The sequence below is a fragment of the Sphaeramia orbicularis genome, chromosome 3 (assembly GCF_902148855.1).
Source record: "Sphaeramia orbicularis chromosome 3, fSphaOr1.1, whole genome shotgun sequence".
NCBI classification, from domain to species: Eukaryota; Metazoa; Chordata; class Actinopteri; order Kurtiformes; family Apogonidae; genus Sphaeramia; species Sphaeramia orbicularis.
The window spans coordinates 34,650,915-34,670,859 of NC_043959.1; the positions used below are offsets into that span (position 1 = coordinate 34,650,915).

A 19,945-nucleotide genomic window follows, 5' to 3' on the forward strand; every position below is an offset into this window, starting at 1 on the left:
TGACTGGTTGTAAGCATAAGCGAGAAATATTATATAATTTAAATGAACATTTATTTTACACTATTCTATCTCCCTTGTTCTGCATTCTGTCTGTGGTGCATTTGTTTTAAAATACAAAAAAGGAGCTAAACTTGTTCTATAAATCTGGCTACCTGCACAGTAAATGTGTCTGAATTCATTATTGTTTACAGGCTTCATGAAATAGTCAGCAGTATCAGTTATCTCAAAATAGCATTTAAAGTCTATCGCCACTTTTTTTCCTATCCATATGATCACTCTTATATATACTCTATCAATACTTAATACTTTTAATATATTATATAATGTGTAAAGGATATTACAGCCCCATGTTTTTTTTGGTTGTTTCTCTGGTGTTGATGGTAATGATTATCACAGAGTCACTTATTATTATACAACATATATCTCTACTAACTTCTAGTTTTAAATTTAATAGCTAACAGTGTGTTTTAAAGATATTGTAGACCATTCTTCACCATGGCTCCAACTTTCCTGCTCATCATATAAATTACAGGAAATGTCAACAGGATCAAATGGCAGGTCATTAAATTTGCTGCCTGGTCAAAAGAGAAAGTTCTACTAATGCAACTGAGACTACATCGCCCTCTGCTGGCGACCCCGGCCTCCTGCAGACTGTGTGCAAGTCCTGCTGTAGTCAAACATCTGGCTTTCAGAACAAGCCACCGACCCAGACCGCAACCCAGGAATAAGAAAAGCCACTCCAGTCTATGGCTGCTGAGGAATCTGTCAGTCAGCAACATTTCAGAATAATGCTTCGTCTCCTCAAGATCACATCCATGTGATCAGTGGCTGAGCTACATGAAAGTCATACGCAGCACAAGGATACAAAACATGTATACATGCATCTTTTATGTTACAGGTTTACACAAATACATTTTTGCTCTATAAAGATAACCAGTAGAAAACTGCATCAAGAATTTTGTTTTTTATTATTTCTATCTCCAGATATTTGCTTGCTTGACTTTGCTCATCTCACTTTATTATATGAATGGTTACTTAGAAAGTCTTCAAAACTGGCACAGAACCAATCATGGTAATGACACTGCTGTTAAATATAAAGGAGTTCTGATAGCTGATCTGTAGCTTACCGCTGGAATGTCTTCCTCTGCTGTGCCATTTTCTTCTTCACCTGCAGCAATTACAGTGTCTTCAAACTTGATGGCATCCGCCTCTGGAGAAATGCACACAACACAATGCAATCAGTTCAATAGCATATCTTTCAAATCAATAACAAGCGTCTAGAGTAAAAGAGACTTCTGTTTCAAATACTGTGTTTTTCTTTACAGCAGTGATGCAGCACTAAGTCTGTATAATGACTCTGACTGCATGATCAATAATGCAGTGAAGCAAAAGCAGTTTTTGTTTTCTCTTAGAACTTTACTGAAATAAAAATTTTCAATGAGGAAAGAAACTATTTGTGTTAATTGATTAAATATTCTCTGAATCTCTGAGCACAAACTAAAAGTCATTATGTCTACATTGTATAATTAGCTAAAATGGATTCATGGAATTTATCTTGGTAGAATAATGTAACTGAACAAGTCATTCACTATTAAAGAGTATAGAAACTCCTGCCATTCTTATTTTGTTGTGAATATCGACTGGAAAATGGGAATATAAGAAAGATATCATGATATTTAGATATTATGTTTTGTGTATTATATTGATTCTTGAAAATACATTTATTTTTAATTTAATACTTTACATTTAAAGTTATGTGGCTGACAATGGTTTATTTTGTATTGTGTTAAAATACTGAATTGCATAGCCATAGAAATGCTGAACACGCAGACCCCACTGTTCTAAATGCATTAAAAACAAAACTTATTAAGATTTCATGTATATGGCCATTTGTTCCTTATACTATGAAACAACAAGACATATCTGTTACGTGAACTGAATGTATTCATTTGAAATGTATTGAACTGTATCTTGTGAGTTTTCATCCAGGCCAAAAGTATCTTGTAAACCTATATTAAGCAAGGAAGCTGAAGAACACTCAAACAAAGAATCACCCAAGCAATCAATGAACATTGTTCTTAAATTCATTATTTAAGAAACAAATGCAAAACATTGCCTTGCTTGCCATTTCACAATATATCAAACCATATTAAACTGTAACTCCTGTGTTATTGTATGTGACATATAGCCAGATTATTGCCATTACACAGCTCTAACCATGAAACAACATTAATCTTGTTTCTGCTTCAGGATGTGACCTGATGCTCGGCCAGTATCAGGCTGTAAATACATCCCCTCGTTCATTATGACACCCTGCTCTCTGAGCAATACACCAACTTGCCCTTGACCTTTTCATATTACACTTGGGTCCAGAACAATTATTGCTGATGAGTGAAAATTGCCGACAGAGGAGTGCTGGAAGTTCACTTTATATTTGCAGCTTCCAACTCTCTCACTTCCTGTTCCATACACAGATCAACTGACTTGCGTATGTTTGTTTTAGAAAGCCCAGCCTTCGAGCTGTGTGTCTTAGACTCGGTCACATGGACTGAGAATGTGACTGTGCCTGCTGACATATGCTGTAGCAGGAGTGTGTATGTGTGAAAGAGACTAACAGGAACCATATGAGTATAGAAGTGTTGTCAGACTTTACATGGCCTGAGGTATCAAAGATATAAACGGCTTCAGTATCTGCTGTTACATAACAGAATACCCCAGTGCTGTAGAGTTAACTGATGTGGCAACATTCTTCTGCCATTGTGTCAATGTTATTGAACTTTAGTTTAAACCTCTTTTAAACATAAAATGTAACCCAACACAATAAAGAAAAATTTGCTAAGTCTGCATTAAAATCCCTTTTGAAACCAAGATAGCAATATAAGACAAAAGGATAGCAATAAAACTCACCAAATGATGATAAGCTATATCACATTTAGCTTTGTGGAGCCATTGTCATTAATCACAAAAGGAGGACTGAATCTGATTTAGCATATTTGTTTAAGAATTAGACTTTGACAAACGTACTGTCTTGTGATGTATGTGAGTGTGTGGAACTAGAATAAACCCAAACATGGACTGAAATAAATCAGCGTTAGCCTACCTTGCATTAGACTCTCTTGGTTTTCTGAAACTCCGTCCACAGTGTCAGGAGTGTCGAAAGAAAACCCCTCTTCGACAAGAGATTCAGTGGTCACATCACTGCTTGGAAGGGGTGAATGTGCTCCAGCTGAGATGATGTCTACAGTATCTGACACTGGACTGGCAGCCTGTGATGAAGATGCAGTGATATGATTTTCTGACAGACTTAATCCCTCATCAGGTGGTGTTTGATCCGCCGTCGACTCTACATTATCCCGTCTTAGTTTCTGTAGCTTATTTCCACTTTCCTCTTCAGAAGTTTCACTGTCTTCAAACGTTCGATCGCCTTCTTTAACTAAACAAATAGACTCTGAAACAGATGGACTGGTGGCCTCTGGTACTGAGCACTCAATCCCTGTATTCAGGTTGGAACTGTTTGACTCTGCAGTTTCACTTTCATCAACCTTTATTGCTAAATCACCCCCACACTCTGACAAAACCAGACCTAATGACAGATCCTCTTTGGCACGTTCTGGGGATGGTTTCTCTGCTGTGTCCTCAGGAATCAATGCCTCCATTGTCTGAAGGCTGGGTGACAGTTGTGGTTCAGGCTCAGTGCCAGTCTGGCTGCAGCTCGTCACTGATGAACTCATGGTGCCAGTCTCCAAGGGGGGCCCTGCATCTACAGTGACAGAAGCCTCAGTCCTTTCACAGGCTGTCTGATCATTTGGTTCTTCCATATTCTCTCCGGCAGAGGACACTTCAGCTGTTTCAATCTGACTCGGGTCCTGTTCTCCTGTACTAATATTATCCTGAGTCAGGTGAAAGATTTCTGTTGTGGAACTCCCAACTGATCGGTAACTGCCATCTTCATCACTGGAGAGCCGATGGATCATCCCTGAATCCAAATCAGCATGTCTCTCACATGAGCTAGACAATATTTCATGTGATGACTCAGAATCGAAGAGATCTGTTTGTTTATCTTCCACAGTCAAATCAGTAAGAGATGTTTCTTCCAGGTAGTCAGGTTGATCTGTAGGCAAACCTTTACTTTTAACATCAGAGGTAAGTACTATAGAAGGTTCATCTGCGCATTTAACATCTAACTCTTTACTACTTGATATTCCACTACAATTCCCAGAATGACAACCAGTGTCTGAAGCCAAGCCCCACTGCTGCTCTGTAGTGTAATCCCTACCAGCTGTTTCCTGGTTTTGTTCCAGGCTGTTTATGTCTGGAGGAGGTTCCCCCTCATGGAGGCCCTCTATCAAGAGACACGGAACAGCAGATTCAGAGTGTACCCCTGCGATTACATCACCGCAGCCTATCAGTGATGGGTTGGGGTGGTTCCCCGGGACTGAAACAAGGTCTGTTAACCCCTCAGTGACCGCTTCCTCCTCACCTAAAGACAGTCTATCACAGAGATCCGAGTTGAGTTTCATCTCTTCCTTTCCTGTGTCCTCTTCTCCTTGGGAGCATTCCCTGGTTTCAGAGTCTGACGAGTCTGATATCTCAGAGCCCTCCGTTGACGGGGACTGGCCCATGACTGAAGTTGTTGTGACTTCTCTGGATCTTATTAGATCTGCAGCGTTGGTTTCCTGCTCCGCCTGTCTTCTCCTGTCTGTGCTATCCTCTGCTTCCTGTTCAGATCTTTCCCTTCCTTCTGTGGCCTCCTGTCCTTCCCGGATCGCAGCCTCGCCTCTATCAGTTTCCTCTGCCTGTTTACCACAGGCTGCTGGATGTATGATTCCCACAGTGGGGCTCCCTGTCTCTGCCTCACTCTGTGCTCCTTCACTCCTGTCACACAAAGTCAAAATCTGTGTGGAAACAACTGGCTGCTCCCTTCCCTCTTCCTCCGTTTGGCAGTAATCTTTCCCTGTGTTTGAACTGAGACACACCCTGTCCTCCAGGGGGCTGGGGCCATGTTCCTGGGGGTGTTCTAACACCGGGGTATTCACAGACAGGCTCTCTGCATTCCCAGTCTCATCATGTCCACAATCCACTTGGCTGATGTTTTCTCCTGAGCAGTTTTCAATCCCACTCTCTTGAGTTGTTTTATCCAGGCACTCTGGTGCTGTAGCAGGCAGCTGTAGTCGCTCCAGACAGGTTATCTCTGTTACTACACCCTCACAACATTCGGCAGCTGTGTGCAGAGAATCAAACTGCAGCTCCAGTACAGAAACTCCCTACAGAATGTAGAAAAGGAGGAGGGAAGAACATTAGCTTTCTTATCAATCGCCAGCTCTGTGATTGCATAAGGTGTTCCACTGGTTACACAAAGCTCTGCATGAAGGTTAAAAAAATGAGGGCAGTGAAAAGACAAACAATCTAACAATGTTCAGCAGCAGCTCTGCTCCTGGTTGAAGCCACTGTGAGTAGAGATAGTGTGGTGAAAGGGTAGGGTGGTGTGACTCACCTTGACATGAAGATGACATATCAAGTGCAGCAGCTGTTCCACACTCCTCTGAAGGGTTGGTGGGTCGCGGCCTGGGAAGATGCTCAGCGTGAGGGTGTGTGTGTTCAGTCTGGGGAGGTGGCAGACTACCCGGGCGTCTGTAGAGATTGGCTGGACAGCCTTAGTCCCTTCGCCGGTCTCTGTGTCTGTCTCAGCCCTGCCGTGAAATAAACACTTAGATCATCTCAAAGGGACTGTGGTGTGATTGGTTAATACAACACAGAAATGTTTTCATGAGAGGGCTTTAACAGTGATGTCACACAATCCCTACACCCCCCTCCTTTCTCAAAGCAGTCTATGCACATTACTGACTTTACATCTTCAGAGTGGGAAAGACTATCAGCGAAAAGTTTACTGTGCTATTCTTTAGCTTACCGGGTAATTAAGCAACTTGAGGAGCAGCAGTTAATGTTAAAATCTTCCAGATGCAGCAACCAGCCAAACAAAAATATATTTTTCCTCCCTGCGTCTGCAGCAGTCACAAACATCTATGATATCTTACCTAAAAACCACTCCTAGTCGATAAGCTGTCCAAAAAAACTTTCACTCCCTCTGCTGTGTGTGCTCCAAGTGTTGAAGGTAAAAGTATGTTTAGTGTTGTGTTTGTAAAGACGGCGCTGTAAAGCAGAGACACCTCCCATCCAGGCGGATCTGTTTGCGTAATCGTGGGTGGATTGCTTTAGCTTCAAGGTCTGGCAGCTGAGGTCACCAGCTAGGCTGTAAGTGACTTCACTTTTCTTGAGAGGAATGTAATTGCCAACACATACAGAGGGAACTGGTGTAAAGCAACTTCAGTGCACTCCTAACTATGAGCGAGATCAGTAAGTGGTAGCTGTCTGTCAGCTTGTGCCATCTTCATTTTGAGTTAAGTGAAAACTGTGAAAGGACTATTTCCACTTTGAACCATGTCTCAGTTCATTTAGAAAAAAGTAGTTTTCTCTGCAGTTTAATGTTTCACTATAGAAGAATTTGACCTCTCTAGTCAGTCAAAAGGTTGGCATTACAAGGGATAATACCTGACAACTGCAAACACAACACATACATCTACTGCTGTTAAGCTCTGTAGACAGAAAATTGCAGTGTGTGTGGATTTAAGTAGAGTTGCACAGAGTGAAATGTGGTAGAGAGGTACTAATAAGGCTTTTGTGTTGTGGAATGGTTTCCCATCTCTCTGGATTCCGATGGAACAATACTGGCAGCCCACAACTTTTTAATTTTGCCGCAACTATCCGACTACAACTGAAAGTGCAAAGCTTGACTGCAGTGTGGTTTTGTGGTGATGTTCTTTAGATATGTGTATTGTTCTTTGAAGACAAGAGACATGTTGGTTTAAATGGCCTGGAGGAACCTTGTCATCTGTTCTCTGATATATTGACTGTAGAGAATGTCAGGGCAATGTTTACTAAAACTGTGAGCTTATAATATTGTCAAACAGTGTGGAGACAGTGTGGACATACTGTTTGACAGTAGTTTTAGCTGAAAACAGGACAGGGCATTACGACCATGTGAAGTTTTTAGCTTTATGGACAATTCACAATTCTGTTCAAATTGTGCCGGTCTGCATGAACTAAAAAAATATATAAAAGATGTTTGTGCTGAGTAAAACTATATGTGGGTTATGTTTACTATCATCAAATAACAAAAAAAAAAAAAAAAACACTTGTAAGGATGTCAATGTGAATGATTTTTTAAATAGTAATTCTTCTTAATAAACTAAAACAACACTAGTAGATAATAACTACAAAAGCAACAGGATGTACAATGAATATTGAACAGGGTCCATTTTGAATATTTTGCATTGTTCAAAAAACCTCCATTAACTGGATTAATCTGACATATTGCCCAGTCCTAGATGACAGTAAATATTGTAATGTCAAATTATATACTATTGCCCATAAAATTGGAATAAAATATTTTTACCTGTTCTCATGAAATGATTGCGACTTCTGATTCTTGATAGATAAAGTGCAACTGGGACTCAGTATGTAAACATTGCACATGGTCAAAGGTATTTACTGATGTGTATAAATAGGAATAAAAAGAGCAATGTGTCTGAAAACAAAATTATTCCAACTTTATGGGCAACAGTGTACATCAAATAAAGCAAGTCAACACGTTCTCAACTACTATACATTACTGTGTTAGTAATAATAATAATAATAATAATATAATCTTCAACATAAGCTACCTTAACATGCTATTCACTAGTAATTTTAACAAAAGATAATACAGCTACTTTCATCATAGTCATCAGAACATGAGCTCAGTACTTACTTGATCAGGAATTCATGGAGGTATTTGTGTCCTCGCAGCTCTGCGATGGTGGAGGGAGTGTGGCCTTGTCTGTTGGCTAACTGCAAGGCTTCTCTCGCTCCAGACTGCTTTAGCAAGAACTCCGTCACCTGAAAAAGACCTCTACGTGCTGAAAAATGGAGCAGGGTCTCCTGAGGGTCCAGGTCTGATAAAGAGACAGAGATTGAGAAACATAAACGTAAATACAGAAAGAATCACACAGACAAAAAAAAAGAAATGAGAGGGATTGAAAGGCAGATAGAGGAGCATATGCCAGCAGTTTCTGATCCAGTATCCGACATACCAGTCCAGGTTGCAGCTTGGCAACACAGTAGAGTTCCCTGGTTAAACTAGCACAGGGTCCACAATGACCCAGTAAACAGCAGAGCTTTACACATTAACAGACTGATAAAACCATATCTTACATCTGTTTGTCTTTCACAATTAGCTGACAGTCATTTTTTTTAGTTTCAAGCCAATCAAATGAAATGATCCTTTTTGAGGCGTAATTAACAGAATATGCCAAGAATTTGTGTTTCACTACCACAGCATTTCACTCAGCCACCAAGTGGAATAAACTTTAAAAACATCTAATGTGTAATACTAAAACTATCACAGCCACAACAACAATAATGAAGCATGCAATAAAGTCAAACTACCATTTCATTTTAGCCAAAGTGAGCAGCACTACAAGCAGCAGACGTGTTTTAATTAAAGTCCATTATCAGCTGCATATATCATTCGAAGTCCTAATGACACCATAAAACACTCAACTCTCCCCTTGATGCACTAGACAATAATAAAGATTCATGAACAAACACACACACACACACACACACACACACCTCCATCTTTCTGCCAGGTTGGTACTGTATCTTAATTGACCAGTAAAGCCAGATTAAGTGGCTGCTAGTTAGTTTGGACACCTTTTCATCTGAGGTTGAATATGTGTAATTAAATCTCTGTATTTTTTTCTCTTAGGCCCAAGAGGCCAGTTTTTGCCCAGTTTTTAATTTATTTTCCTTTGCAGCTGGTAAATGTATTTCCAATTCAAACAGGCATCCTGAGATAAGAAGTAAGCTACAACGAAAAAGCAAAAAAAAAAAAAAAAAAAAAACAATCAGAGAGTGGTAGTTTCATACTGATAAGGAGATGATTGAAGAGAGAATAAAAATGCAAAAAGTTAAATCAAACATGATAAACTAGGACACTTCCACCAAGGCCCTACACTCTACTATTTAATCAATACCTCATAAAAAAAAAAGGTTCTACACATTTTACTGGATATTCTTGATTATGTAATGTATTCACAATTGACAACCCCTCCATGAAGTTGAAATCATAACAAATGGCAAAAAAATGTTTTGACAGATTGCTTGTTGTTTTATTATGTGTTGCCATCAGCGTTATACAGGAGAGTCATTAAACTGAGTCTATTTATACGAAAAGAGAATGATAAAGTTTTAAACCTGGGTTTCCTTAATGTTTGTTGTTTATTTGAATCTTTATTTGTCACTGCCTTTAAGTAGAGGACATTCTCCCTCTATGCACACCTTTTATTTAAAGCACTGTTGCTTTAAATGATGGTGTGTTTGTCACTTAGACCAGAATTAAGATACATTCTGCAGATCCTCTGATTATCTCTAAACCTTTTAAAGAGACTAAACTTAAAAGGGCCAAAGAGGTCATTTTAGCTGCTATCAGGACCACAACAATAGTAGACAGTGGTTACAATGTTGGTCCTTTCTGCTGATTTAAGGTTTCACTCGATTTACCATGGGCTGGTGTGAACCAGGCTGCTCTGATGAGCTTCAAGCAAACTGGTCAATTTTAATGCTCCACTTGGCCGAGCTAGGCTGGGCTGGAATGTGAGACGGCAAACAGCAGCAGGAAATGCTTTGCTGCTGGGTTTGATAGCAGTTCCTTAAAATAGTGTGGCATAAAATGGAAAATTGTACACTTCTGTGCAGAGGTATTTGGGGTATACATATATGTTCGTGTAGACATAGCTATTCACTGCAGCAGAGGTTTTAGCCTTAACACCCTCAGTAGATGTATTCATGTGTCTGTTTATTTTCACTAGCCAACTATTCTCTAAATGTAAGATATGGAAAAATATGAATGTATGTGTAAATCAAATAGCACAGTTCAATGTTACATATAATAACACTATTCACTATTAAACCGCATTAAGTGTCAAGGCTGCAATCGTTCACATTCCTCACATTCAAATTCAAATATTGAACTTGATAAATAATTGACCGATAAGCAGAATCAGTGACTATTTTTGTCCACGGACATATTTACAAAGTTTTTAGCATTAAGTAAATGAGACTACAGGTCTACAATCAAGTAAAACAACTACAACAGTTATTCATAAATGACGGTTATTGCTGTGACAGACTAAGATTGAGGTGTGATGTATGTTTAACCCATAAAGACCCAAATATCCACCTGTGACCAAAACCATCTGATCTAAAATGTATAATACCTGTTGATTCACTAATCTTATCAATATGTGTAAATAACTGATGTAAAATACAGTTTGTCATCTTTTCATGGTCATCCGATATGACCCATTTGGATGTTCAGAGGCTCTGTAGTGAACATGGAAACACCGTCATCTTCTACAACATTGATTCACCAATAAAACCCATGGAGTTGGATAAATAACAGTGGTTGCAGACACTTGTTTTATGTTCAATTAATGATATATTTCACTGAAAAAGTCACTCACTCTTCAGTTTTCTCTTTTTCTTGGTATAATAACCCTCAAGTTTGAATTGAGCTTCTATGAACATCTATATGACCAGGACTTTAAATATTGGAAAATACCTGTTTTTCACTGAAAAAATGCAAAATGCAGAGGATTGTCTCATAATAAATGGTGACAAATCACCTAAGAAATGTTAAATATAGACAAAAAATTGTTTAGGAACTACCACAAAAGTAGCACTGGGTCTTTATGGGTTAAAAGTTGAGAGACATTACAGATACACACCTGATCAAAAATTTTAAGATCAGTTGAAAAATTGCATTTACATTTTGCACTGTTGGATCTTATGCATGTTCACAGTAGAGTTTCAAACTGTGAAAAGAAGAAATGGGAGTGAGAAAAAAAATTAATTAGAGTAAGCAATTTATTGAAAACAACAATTAAACTCAAATAGGCCATTCATCAGCCCAACAAACGTTTAAAATGTGGATTCAGTGTCATTTTCTGTCAGGTATTCACACTGTCATGACCTCCTGATGGCAAAGGCAAAAAAGCTTTCTCTCTTTGAACATGGTCAGGTTGTTGAGCTGCATAAGCTAGTCCTCTCACAACACGCCATCGCTGCTGAGGTTTTTTGATCAGCCGATAAACAGCCTATTTCAGTTTAATTGTTTTCAATAAATTGCTCTCTCAATTTTTTTTTTGTCTAACTCCAATTTCTTCTTCTTGTGTTCTGAAACTCTACTAAGGACCTTCCAAAGATCCAACAGTGCAAAATGTAAATTCTTGCAATTTCAAAGTCTTAAAATTTTGATCAGGACAGTATAAAGTGAGTCCCTCCCCTTGGACCTGTTAAAGCTGTATGTCAAGTTAAATACTGTTGATGGACTAACTAGGCTGGTGATAATTTAAGGGTGAATGTTGCCATCTATTCTACGTTGGTAAATTTGTTGGTTGTTCACAGTTCCCAACGACAAGCACAGTTCTCCCTGGTGAAGTGAATTTCCCTGAAGACAATAAACGGCTTGCTTTGGTGAGATCAATGGCTGCGGTGTGTCCACAGCATGAAGGATGACTGAGATAAACCACCGTCACCTCCACCTATAGTCTTGGGCTATCCATCACCTGACAGATCTGATAAATGGAGAGCAGAGTCACACTCCTCTTCCCTCCCTGCAGTTCACCGCAGCTGAGTGTCTTGTATTGAAGTGGTGACATATTGTGAAGCAGAGCCTATTAGAGCACACATCACTCACCACAGCAGGAAGCTGCCTTCCACATCAACAACATGACAAGTGACTCCAATGCAAAAGAGGCTCTGTGTGTGTGTGTCTGTTGCCAAAAATCTACTTTTAACAAGCAGATCACAGCAAATCGACAGGGTGGTCATTACGGCAAAATTTAGGTTTGATGAGTTTTCTTTTCAGACGTCTAACCAATAATGAAAACAATGTTTATACGAGAGCGTGATCTTTTAATCTCCATCGAATCTTCTGAACTCATTTATTTTTTTGGCAGCATTATAGGAAATCGTGCATCTTTACTCATTTGGTCTAAAGTCCAAGTTCAGGATAAACTACAGTATAAGCTATTATCTTAAGAATAGCCAGAGGCAAAGGCAACACTCCAACTGCTCTCAAAAGTCTTGTTCATTCTGCCTCACAAAAGCAAATTACCTCTCAGCGTTTATCATCCGCATTGGCTCATTTAGCTCATTCACCTGTTTAACTGATTCAAACCAACAGAGTCAATAGTTGAAGAAAACTGACGTTTCTGCTTCTCACGACTAAAGCTGCTACCTGGTTGTAGTTACAGAGTCTACAGAGTGCACAGAGACATGTTTGCATTCAGGTCATAGTGTAAATAAAGGCTTCAGACTGAAGACATCAGTCTAAAAACCAAAGATACTGACATACATTTTATACTTGTGTTGGGAAACAGATGTTTTGTATTTCAACTTCAACTTTTTTACTCAGAGTTTGGTCACTAATACAGTAATACTACCAACACATGAAACAAATCTATAACACAATGTATATTATGATTGATTATACTGTGTTTCCTGCTGTCGCTACATTCACATTCACATACACATTCACATCCATCTCTGGTTTAATTTAGTTCCAGTGATCAAAGTGGAAAGCCATAAAAGTTGAATTTTTTATAATTCTATTAATATTTAGGGGGTTAGTGTAGTATTTCTTTAAAGAGTGTGTTAGTTATTATATCTGGCTTAATGGACCTTTTTTCCAGAGCAAAACTTTTGACACACATGGGTAACTGGTATCATTATTAATGGTTGCATTACATTTCAGTGGATCAGTCTAAGGCCTTGGGGTTGCATATGCCCCTTCACTGGAACAGCCTCCTGAAGCAAATAAATGAAACAGAACTATCATTAATGTTATCAGTAACAGCTCTGTTTTCCTGCTTTGTTTGAAATAGTGGGTAGCACAGTGGCTTGAGCAGGTTTCCTCCAGGTACCCCCAAACCCCCATATTCAAAGACATGTATATAATAGGTTAAAATAATGTGTTAATTCTCCTACCTTGTATCTGACCAGCTCTATAAAAAGCCCACTGCTCCAAATGTGACACTTTCTTAGGCTATAGAACTGGTAAAATGCATAGACCACGTTTCTCTACAAGGTCTGCGTTGACTGCTGAGAGAAAGGTATGTTGGGATCGCCTCAAAAATGATCTAAGCCTACGGATTTCTATTACATAATCATACTGTCATGAAGCTGCACATATCAATTGTCTGGTAAAACAGGTTTGTGTGTTTTTTATGGTAAACATTTAATTTCACTTCCTGGTGAGGTGCGGCTGCTATAAACTGTAAATATGCAATGAGTTGTTGTGTGCTTAGAGAACTGAAAATATAAATAAAGTGCAATTTCAACACATATTTGTCAGTGCTCAGGCAAACCATACATGATAGAATAATCCCCATATTTTGCATTAAAGTTTAATTTTGGTAAAAGAAAAAAAGAGGTCAGAAATGTGAATTTTGAGAAGGGAAATGATGCACCCTTGTGTGTAATCCTGTTTTGTTTTTCTATAAACAGAATTAAATCAAGGCAACGTCCGTCTTTACATAGAAAGGTCATTACCCCTAAATGCGTACGTGTGTATCAATTGTGTTATAATGTATAAATAATGTGTCATTAAACTAAAGTAAAAATGTGTATAAACTTGCTGAAAGCCTGAAGTTATAAAACTTGGTGCACATTTTGTGTAAGAACCAGGTGATCAAATACATAAGTCTCCTACGAGTTTATAGAGTCATTCAGGAAACACTTAAGCCACTTTTACACAGAGATCCTGGAAAAAAGGCGGTGATTCCACCTTTTTTCCACCATTGACTGATTTACACAGCCAAAGGCATACCAGGGGTGAGACAGGTTGGACTTTTACACAGTGGACCTGCGTTCCGGAATAAAAGGGTTGGTGACACAGCGCTCATTTTTAAATCCCCCGGCGCAGGAGAGACAGTGGGCGCATATGGAGGCACTGGCATGGGTTCTGTGGTCCACTGCTGCCTGCTTCATGCCCGCCACAGTTGGTTTCGCGCCCCAGATGAAAATGGCACGTAACCGCAGAATAATGCCGGTGCCTCCATATGCGCCCGCTGTTTCTCCCACGCCAGGGGTTGGCGTCATCGAAACGTCACACCTTGGTTGCAGAAGGAGAGGTTTCTTTTACATAGTGTTCCGGAATCAAGATCCCACCTTCATCACGACTCTGTTACTACTTCCAGAGGCGTTACAAAGCCGCAATAAAGGTGGAACCAAATGACCACGTCGTTCCGGAATAAAGGCGAAATATTTCCACAACAGAAGTGCTGTATAAAAGGGGCTTTAGACAACCTGCACCACACGCACTGTTCAAACACAACATAAAAACATTAATACTGTATTGTAGGTCATCTACTCATGTACACTTTTCTACACAAGTGCTGCATTATGTTGGACACTAATTGTAGTGTTCTCTGGAGTGAAGTAGTGCTATTTTTTTTTCTTTTCTTTTTTTTATAGCGCAACAGAATATAGGCACTGAACAGCCTTGTAATAATTTCTAGGCCTCATTGTGTAAGATACTGTATGTGACAAACACACAGACAGAGGTGCCACGCATGTTATTATGTGCTGTACAACTATAAGCTGTGCTAGAAAATTACATGCTACAAAGAATCCATTCTCCTTCTGTCTCACCAGGGCTGTTGGCAAGTTTTCTCCCCAGTAAGCTCCATCCTGGAGGCAGTACAAGGTGGTGGAGGGCCAGTGCCAGGCTCTCATCCAAACGTTCACACTCCTGCAGGGGAATCTGACACTCATCCAGCAGCAGTGCCCTGTCGAGGCCGTCAGCCCTTCCCGCCGTGCTCACCTATGTAGAGGGCGGTTACAAAAGTGAGTCATGTTTCACTGAGAGGTGGACTTGAGGCTTTCTCAACTAAAAGCTGTCAATCCGTGCCAAAATTGCTAATGCAGTTAGCTGTGTTTATGTATCTATCAATACGAAGCACAATTTCTGGCTGCATTATGTTAACAAAATTTATTTTCAGATTATAAATGCGAAAACATCTGAGGCTCTAAGTTTGAGTGCTTGAAAAAGAATTGTCTTGTCCTCCTCCCTGGCAAAGAAAATTCAGCAACAAAGGGATGATACATTGTGCTGAATAGACTTCCTTAATTGAATACTAAGAGCTGGGGGACATCAGGCGAACACACAATGACATGACAATTCTTTGTTTTACTGTCACTCTTCCCGCATTGCTGCATTACTCGTAACCAATGGCAACAAATCTTCTGTTCTGTGGCAAGCCAAAGGTTTTTGTGATTATTTTGTTTCCTTTTACCACAAACATGGAAATGTAAATGACTTGTTCTTGTTGCTCACCAGAAACTGGGCCATGTCAAAAGCCAAATCCTGGACAAAGCTGAAGCGATGCTCCGCCAGTGGAGACACATGACCCAGACAGACCTTTACATTCTCAGGGGTTTGAGAGACACCTTGGCTGACGGAGCACAAGGTGACCAACACCGCTTCGCAGCAGTCATGAGCTACAAAGACAGGAAAGAGAACACAGTGACAGAATATAAGAGAAACCAGCAGGCAAAGGTAAGGTCAAGTGGGTCTATATGATGTGTTTAATGTTTGCCTTTTAGAACACTGAGGGCAGCAGAGGCAAAAATACTTTACATTTACAAGCTGCGGCAAGCTTTAGTTATAGTGCACTCAAAGCATCAAACCAGACAGAAATGACTGAGTATAAATGAATGACAAAAGCAATGAAATGATACACTGAGTAGAGTCACCTATTTAAGCTTTCTGCGTGCACCAAAAGACTAAAAAGGATCCTGCAAGAAATATCATCCTTATTAGTTTCATTCATACACTCAACCCAGGCAAAAGCTACTTTCCTCAGGATATCATATGGTTTGAGGTACGTTAACTATGTTATTAAGGTCTTTTGTCAAATGAAGGCGAATTTGGGGTTAGAATAATTTAAAGTGACAAATTACAGACTAATGTTAATATCGCTGCCTGCAGGGAAACAGTCTCACTGAATTCATGAGGAAATGTAAAATAAATACTTTAATATTGTAGCTATAAGAAAAGGATTCAACTCAATTTAATCTCTTAATTACTAAAATAAAAAGGAGATCACACAGAATACTACTTCATGACGCATTTGGTTCAATTTATCATGGAAAAATATGTTGCACTTAAATAAAGCTTATGCAAATGAGTCTGGTTGTCACAATCAAAAGTAAGTACAGTTGTGATCATAGTCTATGTGTGTTGACAAAGCACAACTAACAGGGAATGCTATAAAGGTCGCTCATGGCTGCCTGCACACAGTGCTGACAGACTATCAGCTGCTAATTTACAATGGCAAAGTGATACGGGAGTCCTTATCGGTCGACACTGGATAGACATCTACTGGAGCTGAACCTCCTCAGGGCCTCGAACACGGGGAAGATTTCCACCATATCAGATAATCCTGTACACCTTTAATCTTACATCTCAGTCATTCATGTTCCTTAAAGTTTACTTAATTTAAGAGGCTACCTGACCCCTCCATTATAATGCTTTTCAAAATAATTAAAGACATCTATTTGAATGGAGAAGCAGCCAGAACCATTAATGAGATGCTGATAAAATGAAAGTTAAAAAAAAAACATGCCTCCTCATATTTTTGCTTAAAATGTGTTACCTGTTTGATGTACTTTAAGTATAGTTTTTAGCCTCTTCAACCACTCAGCAACTCAATGATACACATTAAACTTTAAATCCTTCACATAAGGGCACCTCAAGTCAAGCCAAAGCACTGATTCGGTGTATCTACAGTGATTTTCCCAGGCCACCTGGGAATTCTATCCTGCGACCTTCTTGTCGGTCACCAGCCCAGTCCTTTGGAGCTCTGTCCTGATGGAAAAAGCAGTGAAGCAGAACTAATCTGTTACGGGAGAGTTACACCTCCTCGCACCCACCCTCAGACGGCTGTAATTCAGTCGAGCTCTTAACATGATAACACAGTTTAATGTGTTCTGTTTTCATTTTCCCTGTTTAGAGGGTGAAAACCAGGAAAACAAGTAAAAAACACATTGATATCATTTTTCAGAATGCCTTTCTTAGAAACATTATCCATGATCTCATAGATCACAAGAGTATTTTTCAAGCACGCACTATGAGACAAGGATATCAGTGTTGCCTAGTGTTGTGCTAGTTAAACTTATTTACCACACTTGATAACAGAAATGGCAAAATACATGATTGCGCAGAGTAAGTGTGATTTGCGGAGACGAATAAGTGGGTGATAAATGAGCCAGACTCGAGTAAAAGAGAGGTGATTCCTCTCTCTCGAAAATACAACATTAGTTTTAAAATGAGGACAATGGTTGTAGATGATTAATCATTTGCTGCTTCGACTTTCCTCCACTGCTATAATAACTCCTGAATGCCCTGTGCTTTCAGTGTGATGTAAGAGCACAATAACGCCATCTCCTTTTTAAATACAGTTATTGCTTTGAAACTCCCCCAAGGCAACAGCAAATGATGACTATAGAATAACAATCAATATAGAAGATATGAGTTTGTTGTCATTATCCAGTGACTGCCATTATATCAAGGTGTTGTATTTTATTCTTTTCCCTTTTTGGAAAACATTGACTCTGCAAGTTAAATCTATAGCAAACAGTGTGCTATCTGACAACACATACTAAATGTAGCAAAATAAATGTATTATATTTTAAACACTGCAGGTGGAGCTGCATTTCCACAGGTCCATTAGAGCTGAAGCTGCAAAGGATTGTAGGTGGGGTGGCTTACCAGGACACAGTGCCTGCAAGGTGTCATGACTGCTCCTTAGGGTGGTGGTCAGGTGCCTCTGTGTGCTGCCAGTAAACAGCAGGAAGTAGTCCACGCCTTCTTCATCTGCAGCCAGCTCTTCATCAGCGAGCTGCACTGTGATAACACACCGCCCCTGCAGACGGACAGACAGACGGTAAGAGGGAGGATGATAACAAGAGGCACAAAGCAAAACAGAACAACATAAAAGCACTGAGGAAAAAAAAAATTAGGACAATCCAGACAAATGTGCTTATCGCATCAGCTTAAAATGGAGGAAACAACAAATTATTACAGATGAGAACAGTGTATACCAGCAAACACAATTTTATCATATAAAAAAACAACAAATATTTCCATAAAAGGCCATTAGAGGTCAATGATGAGTAGAAGATGGCCAATAGTGGATAGTCTGGTGGAGGAAAAAGCTGACAAATAATCAAGGTGGGAGCAGTTTTTATTTTAGAACTATTATTTTCTTTCACCTGTTGGTAGCTGGGATATGCTCCAGCATCCCCAAAATGAATGACTGCTTTTCTGTTGAGAACCTGTAGCTTATATTAGGCATCAGCTACAATCAGAGATGAATTCTAGATACCAACAGGTTGTAAAATGTTCATTTGGCACCAATAAACCTGTCTGTCTAATAATAAGAGGCAACAGAGACCAGATTCTGATATGCATGAGATACATTCAACCACAGTTTTGAAAAATTATTTAAAAATTGAAATTAAAAAAAAAATGCAATAAAAAAAAGAAAATCAAATTCAATCCCAATACAAATTCCCATTTTCACCACTTTGTACATATGTCTGTTTGCTGATCCAAAACCAAACACATATCTATGTGTGGATGAATTGACAAGTTACACCTGTGGTTGATCTGTGGTATCCTTAGTAATACTGAGTTCAGATTATTGTGCAAGAACTCTTGTTACATAATGTGTGTACAGCCTGACACACACAAAATAAACACTTTTGAAGTTCATGATCAATCCAAAATACCAAATCCATCTCCACTACCTTGATCCTCTTCTCCAGCTGAGGCCAAATGAGCCTGTTTATCTCTGAGGGAACATTCACTTTCCCACAGATAAAATTTAAAGGTCCCCTCCAGACAAGAATTCTAAAAAATAACAAAATACCCAAATGAATAATAATCTTGTGTCTGATACAGGGTTTCAATAAAAGCGGTTCTATGGCCTCATTAAAAGCTGTTGACGTGACATCTCCTCAAGTCTATTTTTTCAAAGTTTAAGCAGTAAAAGTTGCACTACTGGACCACAGTTTGTTCCACAATATTTGTAATGCCTGAAATCCTGCTCAGAAGTACAGACCCTAACGCTCTTCTTTTTTTAGGTTTTATAGTTTAGATAAGCACTGAGAGACTTTCCCATTTTCAGCATCGAGCGCTGTCACTAAAGAGGCATTGAGGCTGATTGTGAAGCAAGGTGTGAGTTGCAATCAGTGGACTTAACTGGATCCAGTTACTAGATATCTGGAAACTGAATCTGCAGTGCATGTGCGGCCCGTCGTCTCAGCACAACACTTACAGCGATTATACAGATGATTCACGGTTAATGTAGTAATGATTTATTGACATTAAAATGTTACACATCACACCATTAACAAAGTGGGAGACAGTAGACAGTGATGAAGCATGGAGAAGCAGCTTGACTTTGTGCCAATAGAGTGAAGTCGATCAAGCGAGGGAGGACCCTATACACCATTTTCTAAAATTAGAAGACAACATGATTAAAAGCACCATTTCTTTATTAGCACTTTTCTTTAATTTGTAGCCATTAGAACTTTTGATATTCTTTCAAGACAGTTCCCTTTCTGACATGAGATATGCTGTTGGCTTCATCAAGCTGTTAAAAGTGCAGCTCTTACTCGTTTAGTTGTTTTTACTTATCCCATGGCTTCGTTCTGACAGAGTGACAGCATGATTCTCTGACAGCACGCAGACAAGAGGAAAAGAGAAATAAAAGAAGCAAAAGCATGCTGATGAGGTGTAAAAAGACAACTTTATTCCTCAGATTTAAAGGATATG

The 19,945-nt window shown here is 39.3% G+C and overlaps 1 protein-coding gene across 8 annotated transcripts in view; it reads right to left on the minus strand.

Moving 5' to 3' along the window:
* The window catches only part of akap13 (A-kinase anchoring protein 13), a 109,651-nt gene that overhangs the window by 64,296 nt on the left and 25,410 nt on the right, over nucleotides 1–19,945 (minus strand). For all 8 annotated transcript variants that reach the window (XM_030124716.1, XM_030124711.1, XM_030124759.1 and 5 more), the window contains exons 3-9: nucleotides 17,876–18,029; nucleotides 15,440–15,603; nucleotides 14,755–14,926; nucleotides 7,808–7,991; nucleotides 5,495–5,690; nucleotides 3,101–5,264; nucleotides 1,128–1,210 (exon numbers count right to left, since the gene is read on the minus strand). In XM_030124716.1, the coding sequence (XP_029980576.1) occupies nucleotides 1,128–1,210; nucleotides 3,101–5,264; nucleotides 5,495–5,690; nucleotides 7,808–7,991; nucleotides 14,755–14,926; nucleotides 15,440–15,603; nucleotides 17,876–18,029 (3,117 nt within the window). The remainder of the gene's footprint in view (nucleotides 1–1,127; nucleotides 1,211–3,100; nucleotides 5,265–5,494; nucleotides 5,691–7,807; nucleotides 7,992–14,754; nucleotides 14,927–15,439; nucleotides 15,604–17,875; nucleotides 18,030–19,945) is intronic.